The sequence below is a fragment of the Australozyma saopauloensis genome, chromosome 2 (assembly GCF_035610405.1).
Source record: "Australozyma saopauloensis chromosome 2, complete sequence".
Classification (NCBI taxonomy): domain Eukaryota; kingdom Fungi; phylum Ascomycota; class Pichiomycetes; order Serinales; family Metschnikowiaceae; genus Australozyma; species Australozyma saopauloensis.
Genome location: NC_086132.1, coordinates 1,295,950 through 1,311,113, shown reverse-complemented (window position 1 = coordinate 1,311,113; position 15,164 = coordinate 1,295,950). Strand labels below are relative to the sequence as shown.

The following is a 15,164-nucleotide window of genomic DNA, read 5'->3' as shown; positions in this document are numbered from 1 at the left end:
TCCCAGATAGGCCCACCACACCTTCTGCTTAATCTCTCAAAAGAACACCATCCGCACACTAATCACTCATTAGATCTGGCATTTGTACTGACATAACCTTCACCATAATGATAAGACTCTCTCGTAATTTGAAATTGAGCCGATCTCTCAGGAACGTCAACTTTGTCAAATGCTACTCCACGGAGTTTAGCGATCAGCAGCGAGAGTTTTTACAAGAATACAAAATTAGACTGTCTCTTGAGAGACTCATTTATCATTATGCCAGCCAGCCGTTGAGCAAGTTCTCGATGCTGGCACTCTATGAACAATCTAGAAAGCTTAACAATACCACCATCTTGCAGATCGCACAGGAGACAGTAGAGTCGCTTTTGGCTTATAATGCCCGTCGTCTTCGAAAGTTCCGGAATTTGCCTTACTTGGTGATGTTGAATCCCGCCATTTCAGAGCTGTACAATATGTATCTCCAGAGTATGTCGATTTTGCTCCGAGCATCCTTGTATCCACCAACGACGCTAGAAGAGAACGATCGTTTCAGCGAGGAAGTTCTTTCGGAATTCATTGCCATCCATGCCGACGCACTCCCAACCTTGTCGAAGGGCTTCGGTGAGGTCATGCATCTTCTTACGGAGACTCAAGTGAAACAGTTTTTGGATCAACATCTATCAGAGCGAATCAGTATGCGCTTGATTGCACACCAACATATTCTGCTCTCCAATTCGCTTCGCTCCACGGATTTTGAGAAAGGCGGAAACTACAATGGAGTGATCAAACTCTTGAATATTAGGGATGTAATCAAGAAGAATAGAGACTTTGTCAACGATATCTGCCAGATGAAATATGACCAGATCTGTCGTGTGAAGATTGACACTAACCTCAAGAGTGGTGGCTTTTGGAATCTGCGTGATGATTTTCCAGACTCGGTGCCCATGACCAACGACGATCCTATAATTTTTCCTTACATCGAGTATCATTTGGATTACATTTTCCAAGAATTGTTTAAGAATTCGTTCAGAGCCCATATTGAGAACGAGGTAGCAGAGCCTGTCCAGGTTACAATTTCCACCAGCTCTTCCCCCTCGTATATGGAGCTTCGAATTAGAGACAGGGGTAAGGGTATTCCTCCTAAGATTGTCAAGCACATCTTTGACTATTCGTACACAACATACGAATCAGGAGAGGGTGACAGTTACAAAACACTCAATGTACCCCCAGGGCTTGGCGGTAACACTGTTGCTGGAATGGGTTATGGACTCCCATTACTGAAGAGCTACATTGAAATATTCAACGACACCTTGAGCTATGATCCGGAAGATGAATCCCCAAAAATGAAGGGCCTGTTGAGTGTTCAATCTTATTGGGGCTGGGGTACAGATGTGTACTTGAAAACCGTTGGGCAGTGAGCAATCCAGACAAATTTCTGCTGTATAGTTATAAAATCAGCATTGAGGAAGCGACTTTGGACCTGAACTATTTACAGTCTCTTTCCGGTCTACTAGTCTTCTCTTTTAGCATAGCATTACCAAATAAAGTCCACGAAACCAGAAGTTCCAAATGTAGATCTCGTTTTTTTTGTCAAACAGAATTGAGAAACGAGCTTTATCCACCATTTGCTTCCATGCCCTGTGAAAGCAATTCCAAAAACCATTTTCTTGGCCAGCCCCACTCACCTTATCGAATTCTCGATACCCCAGACTTTGCTAAGAGCATATACCAAGACCTGTCCGCCAAACATTCAAAAGACATTCCTTTATCCATCCACTAATTTTAACACTTACTGAACTGTTTTATCTACATACTAAAGACATTATTGGCCGTTCAGTTCTATGTTCTCAGGAACACCCTTGACGACGTTTCCAACTCATTCCCGCAACGATGCACAGTCACAAAAAGAGCTGTACCGTCTTCTATGCGAGGAGCTTAGTCCAATTATCATCATCAGTGATCCGGCTGAGTGTAATGAGAACTTCCTGATTGTTCTCAAGACAATTGTTGACTTCTTGGAAGAACAAAACCACCTGTACCATCTATGTTCCAAACTAGCGTTTCGAGTCTTGAGACTGAATTTATTCGTGAAGAACTATAAACTTTGCATTGGCAAGCTCCTAGGCTTATTCGAGTTTGTCAGTCAACCAGTTGCAGGCAACTGTGATTCCTCACAGACATTAGAAGAGTTCATCCTGGTGATGATACTCTTGATGCTTAAGCTTCTCTCGGAAAACGAGTCACAAGATAGTTTTGTAAAGCCGGAAAAGATCATGCGCACTTTGCGTCAATTGGGCTTTTTCATGATCATGGCTAAGTCTATTTCTGCCAAAGCCCATACTAGAGAGCATACAAGGTCAAGCTATTTTTTGATCAAATTTGATTGTGACATTATTTTCCAGTACTTGTATGAGGTAGGAATGCTTGCAGAGGAGCAGTTTGACTTTTTGTGCTCCAACGACCTCATTCCCAGTGTTCTTCAGAATCTACTATCAATGGGCAACTTTGATGATTACACGGACTCAGTGGAAGACTCTGAAAATGTGAAAACTTTGGTTTCTTACGAGCAGTTTAAATTGATTCTCCTACTCAACGAACAATTCATGATGAGACTCTTGACTACAAGTTCCCATGCAAATAAAGTGTTTGAAAGTCTCTGTGTTGGGGAAACAAACACGACTAATGGAATCTGTGCTTTTGTGAACATTCTTGTTTATCATATGAACAGAGAGGAATCTCATGTATTGAAAATATTGATGCTCAAATTCTTGTATCTTGTTTTCACTTCCTCATACTCAGCTAGACTTCCTTACTTGAACGACGTAAAAATCATTATCGACATCATTGTTCGTGAGCTAAACGACTTGAATTATTGCTCCGATGACGACGACAGCTCTTTGTTAGCGTTGACCTATGTCAAGGTTTTATTTACAATGCTCCTGTTTTCTCAACTCAGTGATTTGACGCCAGTTTATAAACCGGCTGAAATTACAGATGTGCTTTCGAACATAATTCTCAACTGTGAAAGTGCTCTGAATAAGCAATCCGAATCTAGCTCCGAACTTAGGGCGCAGGCAATCGTTAAAACAGCAATGAAATGCCTCAAAATTCCTTGTCTCAAGTGTACAAAGCCCGTTGCAAAAGTTAATCACCTCATGTATCATCAAAATGACAGCGCAGATAGCGTAGGACTGCTTTCTTCTCACAACTCTCGCGTCCATCAACTTCGAACAAACTCAATCGATTCATCAAACTCGGTTGAGTCGTTTTCGTTAGCCCGTGTGTCATCTGTCCGCGCAACTAATGTTAATGATTACAATCTTTCCAATGTCAATCCAGTCACAAAGAGCCTTGAGCGATCATTGAAGAAAGAAGAGTTTGATAGCATGTCAGACTTAGAGACTTCTATTGATTGTTTGACAGTACAGGATACTGCAACCAAATTAGATTCAAGATCAATCTTGTCCGAGTCTTCTCCAAAGAAGTCAAGTTCTATAAAGACCTCGATTCTGGAGAAAGCGAAATTGAAAAAGGCTCCACCTCCACCCCCACCCCCGCCTCGTCAAAGACGTTATGTATAATATCTATCTCGCATTCACATTAATACACGGCAAAAGCTGTCAAATGGAACTAGGTTCTATGAGCAGGGCCGGAACATTAAACATCATTGCATGTAGTTGATGGTAATGCTTAAATTTGGGATAACGACAGGAAATGTCAATAATCCAGAAAAAGCAATAGACATGGCCCCGATGGGCCTGAAGTATTTTGGGCTATTTTTGCAACCGAGAGCTGAGTCAGTTTGATATTATTGAACTAAAATATCTTGTTGAATAGAAGGGATGTATTTTTTATGCAGCTGATGGAATATTTAAGGACTTGAGGTGGCTATAGAGGCGTTAGGTCATCAATTTACAATCTTAAACAGAATTGCCTCCTTCAAAAGCAAGCTCCAAAAAGAAACCGCAATTACAAAATCGGGAGAGTTGATAGATAACATTCGAGGATGCTAGATCTCATCCTTGCCAGAAACTTGAAATGAAAAAGGCTTTGAAGGCTGGGTCTTCGAGTCTCAATTCGGTTCCAGGGCATTCTTTATTCCTCTCAAGACCAAAAAATCGGGCATCGGGCCAAATTGTTCGTCAGGCCAAAATTCAATTTCCTCCACAGTTGCTGTAAGAGACTTAACAATGCATTTGGCAAACGGATCCTCACTGTAATCCCACGAGTCTGCGGATTCCCAAGTATCCGTAATTTCTTCTTGTACCGATCGTAGGGACCCTTCAGAATGGGCGGTGGAAATACTGATTTTGAAATGGGATTCACTCAGGTTTGAACTCGTCGAAGTATATGCGACACTTCTTTCTCCAACCTCTATATTCTCAACCGACGTGAGTATAATCTTCAAAACCCCAAACCAAAAACACACGCACCATCTTTTTGCAAGATTGATTAAAGCTCGGACTTTCTGAGCTAGATAAAGTCTCCACAACCAAGAGAAAGCGTACTGGAATTCTAATGAAAAGAACAGAGCCTGATTCTCGATTTCAGACTTGATTTGGTAAACGACATCATTGATTTCTTTCGTCCGAATATCTGGAGCATACTCCCCGTGCTCTTCTAAACGGGAGACCATGTAAACCATGGATTTACCTATCTTAATCATGAGCACCCGAAGATTCTTTTTCCAAGAATGTGGCGAAGAGAATGATAGAAACACGTTTTCCTTCCTCGCAGACCTGAACTGTCCGAGGTATTCCTTTTGACGTGCTTGGTATTCATCTAAAGTCAATTCCATGCTATCAATCCAATTGTCAAGAATTGCCTTGATCCTCTTTCGAGATCTGGATCCGGAATTAGCGTAAACTTTGTTCAAGAGGTTCGCCCTTAGCCTATAAGAAGCTCGAAGAATTCTTCCTCGTAAATCACTGTCAAACCGCCTTTTCTGATTGTTTTCGGCTATTGTAATCAAAGCTGTCGAAATTTTGGGACGTTTGTTCGTTAATGTCAGCGACTCTGGATTGAGGCGACTGACTCGTCTATTGTTCTTAGACGACAGGCTCTCCAATTCTTTGCGCTTAGACCTTGTGATGGCCATTTTGATTTTTTATGATTGACTTCTAAACAGAGTGGATGAAGAAATATCTTCGACATAGGTTGTGACATATGTGTTCTTTTATTGTGCCACTTGAAACTGCATAATATCGGCTGCAAATTTCAAAGGGTGTATCCTGTGTGAAAGACGGGTATATACAAGAATGAATAGTCTAAAACTGTACCAACCCATTATTCTGTTCGCTAAGTAAGAAAGACAAACTTAAAACTCTCCGTTCAAGTAAAAATGATTTGTTTCATTTGTATAAAAGTACTTACAATTGATATCAAACCACACTGCTCGAGTCTTTGAAGCTGAGTATGTCATCGAACCTCAACCCATTGATCTCCGTTTTCGTGTAAGTATCCAACTCCTTGTAGGAGAAGTCATCGCCATCTCTCGTATCAAAGTAGTCATTCGAAGCTACTAAAATCAACCCTCTTGATCGAATCAATGGTATCAATTTAGGTACCAAATTGAGCAAATGGATTGAGGCAATTATACCGATGAGATTATTATCAATGGTAAAATTGGTGGCTTCTTTTATAGAGCGAATTGTAAGTTCTTGGTCATTTGCCAGGAGCTTATGTTTCTTGTCAATGTAGTGTGATTTGATCTGGAGAGTCGTATCACTGGGCTTGCCCATGGAAGCCAAGTCTTCCATAAGTAGACCGTTTGCAGTCCTTGCCTCGAAAGCAGACTTTTTGTTGTTGTAAACGATACCGTTCATAATTAAAAAGACAGGAAAGTTCGGCTGCTTCCAGTTAAGGATCTTGCACACATTCGAGTTTGAAGAGAGGAAAATAATCGAACGACCCTGAGAAATTTTGCGTTTCTTCATCGCTCTGATATGGTTAAAAACGTTATTCAATGTCAAATCAATGAAACTATTGAGGTTCAGTTGAATGTTTCCCGCAAAAGGCAAATGCTCCATCTCGAACAACGAGGGGAAAACAAGCTCAATGCTGAGATTGATGCTCGAATCCAAAAGATCCAAAAGCGTATTCAATGGTAGGTAAATGATCTTCAAAAGTTTCTTTACAAAATTAAGATCTTTGGACGTCATTTGGGCCAAATCAGCCATAACTTTTGAATAATCAAACAAATTTGTTGTCATAGAGGTCAATTGTTGGAGAGATAAATTGGGCAAATAAAGTTCGATATTTTCCGCCACTGCAATAGCCCAATGAGGGCATACGACTGGTGTACCATCATTGAGGAGGCAAACTTTTATACGAAGATACTCTCCTGACAAGGAAGTCGCTGTCACAAACGAAGAAGTCAAGAGGTTGTTGGAGTCACTTGGCGAAGTGAGATTGCCGTTTGCATTGTGAGCCAATGTTGACTTTGATTTGTTCAAATTGATGCTGTTAGGAGACAAAAAGTTGTTTGGAGATAAACCGCCGGCGGCATTAAATTTTACAGCAGCTTTATTTTTGACGAAGCTGGTGGACGATTTCCAGTAGGTATCGTATTTTGTGGTCTCCAAGAGGGTACCAGAGAATGGAAAAATGATCTGGTAATTGAATTTCAACTCTCCAATGTTTCTGAGTCTAATGTCGAAGAGAGGTAATCTGATACTCTTCACTTCAGGTGAGGATGTATCGATTTGCGAAAAGTCTAGAGCAGTAGTTTTGGCAATAAGACGGGTTCCAAATTTTGGAAATATTTCAAAATCAATTCTGAACTCATTGAGGGAGTCGATCTCAGTTTGGAACATACAGTTCATTGATCCCTTCTCACCTTCAGAACTTGGAAGGAGGATATTACGAGGAACAATGTCAGAAATATTGGAAGTGATAGTAATTCTTCCGGGCCTCAATTCCGTGTTTGAGTTGAAAATATTGATGCAACTTCCTTCAGTCGAGAAAAGAAGTTCAATCAAAACCTTCTGTTCTAAGAAACTGTGACCATATCTTCTGAGTGGAAGAATTGGAGGTGGAAGTTGCAAGTGAGGGATTGCATCAACATTCTTTTCAGCTTCGCCACTGTCCTCCAGGTCCTCGTCCTCATCCAATATGGTTGGAGCATCTTGATGACTGAAGCCTGAGGTTGGCAGGCTCTGGGATGCCACAGCACTGTTGTTATCAGTCAAGGGGAACTCCGTTTTGTAAGACAAGAGATGATTCAAAGCCTTGATATGACCTTCAATAACGCTATAATATAAGACATTGTACCCGTCTTCGTCGACAATATCCAAACGAGCTCCATACTTGATGAGCTCGTGTGTTGTGTTTGCGTGACCTTCCAGTGCAGCGTAAAAAATTGGAGGCCATTTATGAAGACCGTCTAACTGATTCACATCAGCGCCGTATTGCACAAGTAGCTTTATGAGCTTGTAATTACCAGACCTCGCAAGAACATGGAGAGGCAAAAGCCCTTCAACATCCTGTTGATTCACCATAGAAGGGGTAGCATTGCCGCTTAGTAATAAATACTCGACTGTTTTGTAGTCACCGAATTTACATGCATAATTGATGGGAAGATATTGCAATCTGGAGTCATTCACTTGTGGACATAATTTGCTTCCACTGCTAAAGAGTAATGTGATGACATTAAAATGCCCGTGATTGATAGCCAAAAGAAGTGCCGACATGGAATATTTGTCTAAGTCATCGATATGATTTTTTGGAAATGATGGAAGCAAGACTTCAAGGATGTCCAAACGATTGTTTTGTGCGGCATAGTGAAGACAAGTCCTGCCATTAAAATCAGGGCGCACTAGAAGATCTTCCCACGCTTTTGAGGGAAATTTTTCTTTGATATAGTTGACGATAAACAAACGCAGGTGATTGATGCTGTCATCTGAGTTGAACACCTTGACACCATTGTTGATTGTAAAATTTTGTTGATTCTCTGGAGTTGAAGCTGGAGGAATGGAGCAACATTCATGGATGATGGGTTTGTTGTTGTAAACATCAGTGGTCAATTCGAAGTCGATATCGTAGTTAACTTGCTTCAAGAAAGCCTCTAAAAAGGTGTCTGAGATCTTCAAATTGCTGACAGAAAGCAAGAAAATTTCAGAAAGCGTTTGGCGAGTTGACTCCGCAGATCTACGGGAAGATTGCACCTTTTCGATCCAGCTTTGGAGCATGGCCAAATCAAGAACCTTGGAAGTGGCCACATTGACAAAACTAGAATAGAGCTCATCGATCTCATTTGTCTGGCCTCCAGTGTAGGAGTTTCGGTGAAGAACTTTGAAGTTATCGCGCGCACCAGAATTCTCTACACTGCTGGTGTCCATTGGCTCAGGCCCCGTAGAACTAGGACCCTCAAGTTTTAGATCAGCAACATTGACATTTTTTAAAGCTGAATAGTCTCCATCCATAATAGACTCCAAGTCAAAAAGCGACAGGGTCACCATGTCACTCAATTCATTAATTTCATTACGATGGAACACGGGCTGAACACTTACAGCAGTCTGTATGAACAATTCCTTAGTGTGGGATTTCGAGCGTTTATCCCATTTCTTGACTACTTTCAGGAAGCCTGCCTCGTTCAATTCGATAAATTGCTGCAAGCGAAGTAGGTCCTGATGGAGCTTCTTGAAGCTATGGTACAAGTTAAGGTAAAGAATGGAATTTTTGAATTTGACCAGAGAATAGTCCAGTGACTCAGAAGCAGAGAAAGCACTGTTTGCCAAAAGCTCGTTTTTCTTCATGCGCAAAAGGTCCAAATTGACTGCCAAATTGGCCTGTTTCTCCAAATAGAATGAGTTGACTTTGTCCAATTCACGCTCCACCTTGAAGAAAAAAGATGCCTTATTTTCCTTGAGTCTTTGTTGGATCTGTGCCTGGTTGGGTGTCCCGGGAATTGCACCGAATTCTAAAGAGGAACCAGGCATTCCAAGCTGCTTTATGAGCTTCTTGAGAGCCTTATAGTCGATGAAATGGCCCGAATACTCCGGGAGCTCCAATTGGCGAGACGCCAAATATTTACCAAACTTCATTCTTGTGTGGTCGAAGAGATGAGGTCAAAAATAATGGCAGCGCTGAGGTGAGAGGAGTAATTGAAGAAGAGTATCTGGGACTATAAATGTCAGTATGGTATATTGATCCACGTGGAGAGGCAGCGTGGGGGCGATGAAATTGGTCTGAGCCAATATTAGCAGAGATGCAATGTGAAAAAAGCAATGGATCTCGTAGAAATCTAGTGAAATTTTAAGATTAGACAATTCTCGTTTTGCGGATTCTGTTGTTTTCCATGTTCATCTTCAGTCTCTTTTCCTAAGCCAATATGTGGTACTGTAGATAACAGTTTAGATACTTGATTTAACACTGTGAGTGCACACGATGGATAATGAGAATCGGGATCAGAAAATGTGAACTCTGTCTACACATATTGATTATTGGGTATGCATACGGCAACAGAAAACTAATCTCATGCATGAGTTTGATGTTCGGAGATATTTGGAATTTTGGGTACATCGATGTTGTTCTTGTAGTTCTTTTGTCACGTACCTACTTCTCATTATTCGTTCTTCTGGTAATTGAGAAAACTACCTAAATTTCTTCCATAAATCACGTTTGTAATGAAATGCATCGTTTGGCCAAAACCAACTGTATTTACTGTGAATACACATTTTCGCCATCACGTCTGATATTTGATTGAGCCGCCTTTTCGAGTTGGTATCAGACTGTCAATCAAAAGCTTCACCTGATCAGTATTTAATGAGCGAACTCTTCAAAAAAGTAGAGACAAAACATAGCATTGCAAAAACAATTCCAACTCAACACCAAACCATTTGAATTTTCATCTAAAATAGACTTTCTAAGCCTGTTCTCTAAATCCTCTCCTTGTATTTCATTATGTACTAAAGAATTCAGATCAACAAGCCCCTACGCACAGCTGGGCCATCACTCGCAGAACAGCACGAGTCACACTTGTTTTACTTACTTACCCTCCTTGGCCTTGTCAAAGTACTCCTTGAACTTGTCAGCATTCTCCTTGTTACCGAAACGAATGGCCAAGGTCTGGGCCTCAGGCTCACCCTCGGAAATATCAGCAGTCACACTGTACACCCAAGATCTGTCGGAACCGATATTTGGCTTCAATTCGTAGTCTGGTTGCACCAAGTGGTTGGCACAAATCTTCAAGGTCTTGTCTCTTCTCATCAAGATTCTGGTCTTGCCCGAGGTCTTGTGCTTCAAGAACTTGACGTCACCAGTTCCACGCTCTTTCCACTCCTTGGAGTCGCTGTGGAAACGGAACAACTTGGCTCTGATTTTAAACAACACCTCCTCCTCTTCTTCGTTGGTCTTCACGTCGACTTTCTCCAAGTGAACCAATGGCTCGAAGTGGACATCGGCCTCCTCCTCGACAGCCTTCTCCTCGTCGGCATCGGCAGCCTCCTTGGTGTCCTTTGGTGCTTCTTTCTCTTCTTCGGCCTCAGGCTTCTTCTCCTTCTTGGCGCCGAACATCAGAAAGACGTTGGCGGTAGGAGGCTTGAGAGCATCACCTGCAGTGACCTCGGCGTCTTTGGTTGGTTTGGTATCTTCGGCAGACATGTTCTTTGAAGTGAGAAGAATGGGATGGTTCTTTTCTCGAATCCAAGGACGACTGAGTGTGTGCACTACCGAGATCAGTAAGGGCAATACAATGTGAAAAGACACTCGAGATGTTCTTTAAAATGCAATTAATTCTTTGCATATGAGAAACAAAATAAATTTTTTTTCTTCAGTACACGATTCTTTCGTTGAGCATTGGCGCATTGCTGATATAGATAGGCTACTTAGGTGAAGGCTTAAGCATGATACAAAGCAGAAGTTAGTTTGAGTTTCGGACTACGTGTTATAGTTTTGAGGGAATTCCTTCAATGATTAAATATTCCAAGCAGAATTTATTTTGAAATCTTTGAAGGAGTAAGCTAACAGCATCCACGGATGTGTCCACTTGAGCGCTGAATTCCTATCAAAAGCACGCGTCAGGGTGTAATAAACAACACATTCAACTTTTTAGAAGAAATACTCGAGGATTTTTGAAATCTTATGAAGGTGTTTCCAACTGTCAAGTATAGCATTTGGCAATGGGCCCTTACTAAGGGACTTACAACATTCGTAGCTCAATCAAAAGGAGAAAAAAACCATCGGAAAAAAAATCAAAAAAAAAACAAAATCAAGAACCCACCAAAAATTTCTCCTCTTGCAATCCTATATTTACGTCCACATTCTGTCTATAGTCCTCACCAGATCCAATTTCCATTGGTCTGTGCCTCGCACGCCAGTGTGTTGTTCAGTCTCCAAAGTCGACCTACTCACTCTCGTCTATCTCTCCACGAAACACCTCACCCTCCGGTAGTCTCACAAATATCAATAGACGCGCGTCTGCTTCTACCTTCTCTTTCAACTTCTCAATCCTATAAGCGACGTCAGCGGAAGAATCGTATCAATGGAAGACCCACGAGACTACTTCAACGCTAGAGAGGATGTGGATGGTGTCCGCTTTGCCTGGAATACCTTCCCATCATGCAAAGCGGATGCTGCTAAATTGGTGGTTCCAACTGGTTGTATGTACACCCCGCTCAAACAATACGAGTCCCTCCAGAAGTGCTCGTACGACCCAGTATTGTGCCACCAGTGTAAATCTGTGTTGAACAAGTTTTGTCATGTGGACGTGCAATCTGGCGTATGGAACTGTTGCATTTGTACACATAGAAACAACCTTCCTGCTCACTATCGTGGCCGTGAACAAGAGGTGCCAGAATTGGGACTCACCACCGTAGAGTACATTACAAACAGAACAGTCAAGCTGCCTCCAATTTTCTTTTTCGTAGTGGACTTGTGTCAAGACGAGGACAACTTGAACGCTTTGAAAAAGGCTTTGGCTGACTCCTTGCCATACATGCCTGAGAACGTCCTCGTTGGTTTGATCACATTCGGCCAATTGGTTCAAGTGCATGACTTGACCACTCCAGGTGCTAGAAAGTCGTACGTTTTCCGTGCCGGAAAAGATTACACAGAGAAGGAGGTTGTCGATATGCTCCATACTCCTATCGCTGCGCAACCAGGACAACCTCCCATTCAAAATTCATTGCACAGATTCTTGCTACCACTCTCCGCGGTCGAGGAGGAGCTCACCGATATCTTGTTGAATCTCTCTCCTGACCCATGGCCTGTAGCTCACGGAAACAGATCTGTTAGATGTACAGGCTCGGCCATCAACATTGCCACTGCTATTTTGGGTCAGACCTTTGCTGGGTTCGGCGCCAGAGTCTTCTTGTTTGTCGGTGGATCATGTACTACTGAACCGGGTCTTATCGTTAAGACTCCACTCAAGGAGCCTATCAGATCTCATTCTGACATCGACAAAGATAACGCACAAGCTAAATACTACAAAAAAGCTGTCAAGTTCTATGACAGCATTGCTCAGAGAGCTGCCAAAAACTGCCATGCAATCGATTTGTTTGGTGGATGTCTTGACCAGGTCGGATTTTTCGAGATGAAGTCCATGCCTTCTAAAACCAACGGTGTCTTGCTTCTAACCGATGCGTTCACTACCACAATCTTCTACAATTCTTTCTTGAGTTTATTTGAGAAAGATGAAGAAGATAACTTGCTCATGGGCTTCAATGCCACGCTCGATCTCAGATGTTCAAGAGAACTTAAAGTTGGAGGCATGATTGGTCACGCTTCTTCTACCAATGTTAAAACAAATGTTTCTGATATCGAAACTGGTGTGGGTGGCTCTTCGCAATTTCGCATGTGCACTATTGCTCCAAACAGCTCTTACGCAATCTTTTTCGATGTGTCAAACCCACAACCAGCTCCGCCCAATACTCCTCTGTATTTGCAATTTATTACGCACTACCAGCATTCCTCTGGCTATTACAGAACCCGTGTCACTACCGTTTGCAACTTCATGACACCCGATGAAAGTATCTTAGCAGGTTCTTTTGATCAGGAAGCCGCAACTGCATTGATGGCTCGTTTGGCACTCTTCAAGTCTGATCAAGATGACGGCGCTGATGTCTTGAGATGGATCGACCGTAGATTGATCAGTTTGTGCCAAAGATTCACAGATTACCGTAAAGATGATGAAAACTCATTTGTGTTGCACCCCAATTTTGCGTTGTATCCTCAATTCATCTACCATTTGAGAAGATCCCAATTTTTGCAAGTGTTCAACAATTCTCCGGACGAGACTGCTTTCTACAGACATATTTTAATGACTGAGGACACATACAATTCGATGACAATGATTTCACCAACATTGTTGTCATTCTCAATGGAACTGCCTGAGCCAGAGTCGGTGTTGTTGGACTCTGTCTCCATTAAAGAGGACCGCATCTTACTTTTGGACACATTCTTCCATATTTTGATCTTCCATGGTAAAACTGTTGCTCTGTGGCGTAAACAGGGTTATCAAGACCAAGAGGATTACGCTTACTTCAAGGAGTTCTTACAGGCGCCTAGAGTGGAAGCCAGTGCATTGCTCACTGGAAGATTTCCATTGCCTAGATTCATTGACACAGAGCAAAATGGATCGCAAGCTAGATTCTTGTTCTCTAAGTTGAACCCAAGTACAACATATAACTCCGATAGCGCTGTGCTGGGCGCTGAGCTGGGCGCTGTTGTGATGACTGATGATATCTCGTTACAGGCTTTCATGTCTCATTTGAGAAAGATTGTTGTGGCTGGATCTACCTAGAAGGCTAGGCTCTACGCAAAACCAAAATAGAAACTTTAACTAAATGCAATGTATTTAGATTACTATGATCTTCGTGGGTTGGTAGATATTGAGATTGCCCATAGTTGTCCATAAACTGGTCAGAGTTTAAAAGCAAGTACGAGAATAAAAAACATCGATAATTTTTCATCCTACCGAAGTATTTTCTTCTCTGAATTTTGCTGGTTTCCTGAAAAGACTTAGCATTTAGCGCATACTGTACCCCACACATTTTTCATCAGTCTCACCACATTAAAAACACATAAATTCATCCAAAACCGGGCATCCGTTGGCCCTATCGTACAACTCCTTACCATAATGACCTCAGATCAGAAACTTTCTGCCGGTATGTTAGCCAGCAATTGTCCCTTCTGAATAAAGAATTTCTCACTAACAAAACAGATGAACTTGCCCTCTACGATCGTCAAATTCGGCTCTGGGGCCAGGATACACAGCTCCGCCTTCGTTCGACGAATATCTTGGTCATAAATTTAGGAGCGGTGGCTACCGAGACCGTGAAAAATCTCGTGCTTGGAGGAATCCACTCTATCGAGATTCTTGATTCATCCAATGTCAAAGAAGAAGACTTTGCTGCACAATTTTTCCTACCCAAAGATGCTAGACCCGGAGAGAAGAAGCTTCCGTTAGTTGAAGCGGCAATTCGTAAGCTAAATCCAAGAGTAAACTTATCGATCTGTACTGATCAATTGGACAGTAAGGACGAACAATACTTCAAGAAGTTTGACTTAGTTATCGCAACTGAGCTTCCACAACAATCCTTTTTGAAAATTAACGAGTATACACGTAAGTTGTCCTTGCCGTTGTATGTTTCAGGAATGCATGGAATGTTCTCATACATTTTCACTGACCTTATCGAACACAAGTCGGCGAAAGAGCACGAGACCGGTAATCAGCCTCGTGTAGCAGGCACAGCTATCAATGGAGTTAAAACAATCGTCGATGTCAAACTCAACCTGGAGGAGACCAAAGAACTTGTGACGGTTGTGGACAAATATTCCCCTCTTGCAGCCATTTTCAACTCAGGAAAGCTCAAGAGTCAATTGAATCGGAGACAGCTCAAGAAACTTTCTAGCTGTCTTCCATTAATTTTCGCACTTTTCCATATAGAGCGCCCCGTTGATCCAGAGGTTTGCATTGATATTGAGCTCTTAAAAAAGCACGCCACAATAGCCTGTGAAACCCTAGATCTTTCTCCTGATATCATCACAGACGAGTATTTAGCCTTGTTCTCGAGAAACGCTTATGCTGAATTCGCTCCCACTGCAGCTATTATTGGTGGTATTCTTGCTCAAGACGTTATTCAATACTTGGGCGGAAAAGATAGTCCTATAAATAATTGTGTGGTTTTCGATGCCCATCGTTCCGAAATCCCAATTTATTATTTGTAAATATACAATACTAT

The 15,164-nt window shown here is 41.9% G+C and overlaps 7 protein-coding genes across 7 annotated transcripts; 4 read left to right on the top strand and 3 right to left on the bottom strand.

Annotated features, from left to right (window-relative positions):
* Nucleotides 1-107: 107 nt before the first annotated feature.
* On the top strand, nt 108-1,400 carry PUMCH_001787 (uncharacterized protein; the record flags this gene model as incomplete). Its single annotated transcript, XM_063020826.1, has 1 exon — nt 108-1,400. The coding sequence occupies one exon, from the start codon at nt 108-110 to the stop codon at nt 1,398-1,400; it is 1,293 nt and encodes a 430-aa protein (XP_062876896.1).
* A 423-nt stretch (nt 1,401-1,823) lies between these two features.
* Nucleotides 1,824-3,563, top strand: PUMCH_001786 (uncharacterized protein; the record flags this gene model as incomplete). The annotated part of the gene is made up of 1 exon (XM_063020825.1): nt 1,824-3,563. One exon carries the CDS (start codon nt 1,824-1,826, stop codon nt 3,561-3,563), a length of 1,740 nt encoding a protein of 579 aa, XP_062876895.1.
* Nucleotides 3,564-4,054: 491 nt separating this feature from the next.
* PUMCH_001785 (uncharacterized protein) lies at nt 4,055-5,080 on the bottom strand (the record flags this gene model as incomplete). Its single annotated transcript, XM_063020824.1, has 1 exon — nt 4,055-5,080. The coding sequence occupies one exon, from the start codon at nt 5,078-5,080 to the stop codon at nt 4,055-4,057; it is 1,026 nt and encodes a 341-aa protein (XP_062876894.1).
* A 283-nt stretch (nt 5,081-5,363) lies between these two features.
* Nucleotides 5,364-9,026, bottom strand: PUMCH_001784 (uncharacterized protein; the record flags this gene model as incomplete). The annotated part of the gene is made up of 1 exon (XM_063020823.1): nt 5,364-9,026. The coding sequence occupies one exon, from the start codon at nt 9,024-9,026 to the stop codon at nt 5,364-5,366; it is 3,663 nt and encodes a 1,220-aa protein (XP_062876893.1).
* A 943-nt stretch (nt 9,027-9,969) lies between these two features.
* On the bottom strand, nt 9,970-10,584 carry PUMCH_001783 (uncharacterized protein; the record flags this gene model as incomplete). Its single annotated transcript, XM_063020822.1, has 1 exon — nt 9,970-10,584. One exon carries the CDS (start codon nt 10,582-10,584, stop codon nt 9,970-9,972), a length of 615 nt encoding a protein of 204 aa, XP_062876892.1.
* An 880-nt stretch (nt 10,585-11,464) lies between these two features.
* On the top strand, nt 11,465-13,723 carry PUMCH_001782 (uncharacterized protein; the record flags this gene model as incomplete). The annotated part of the gene is made up of 1 exon (XM_063020821.1): nt 11,465-13,723. One exon carries the CDS (start codon nt 11,465-11,467, stop codon nt 13,721-13,723), a length of 2,259 nt encoding a protein of 752 aa, XP_062876891.1.
* An 854-nt stretch (nt 13,724-14,577) lies between these two features.
* PUMCH_001781 (uncharacterized protein) lies at nt 14,578-15,150 on the top strand (the record flags this gene model as incomplete). The annotated part of the gene is made up of 1 exon (XM_063020820.1): nt 14,578-15,150. The coding sequence occupies one exon, from the start codon at nt 14,578-14,580 to the stop codon at nt 15,148-15,150; it is 573 nt and encodes a 190-aa protein (XP_062876890.1).
* Between the last annotated feature and the right edge of the window lie 14 nt (nt 15,151-15,164).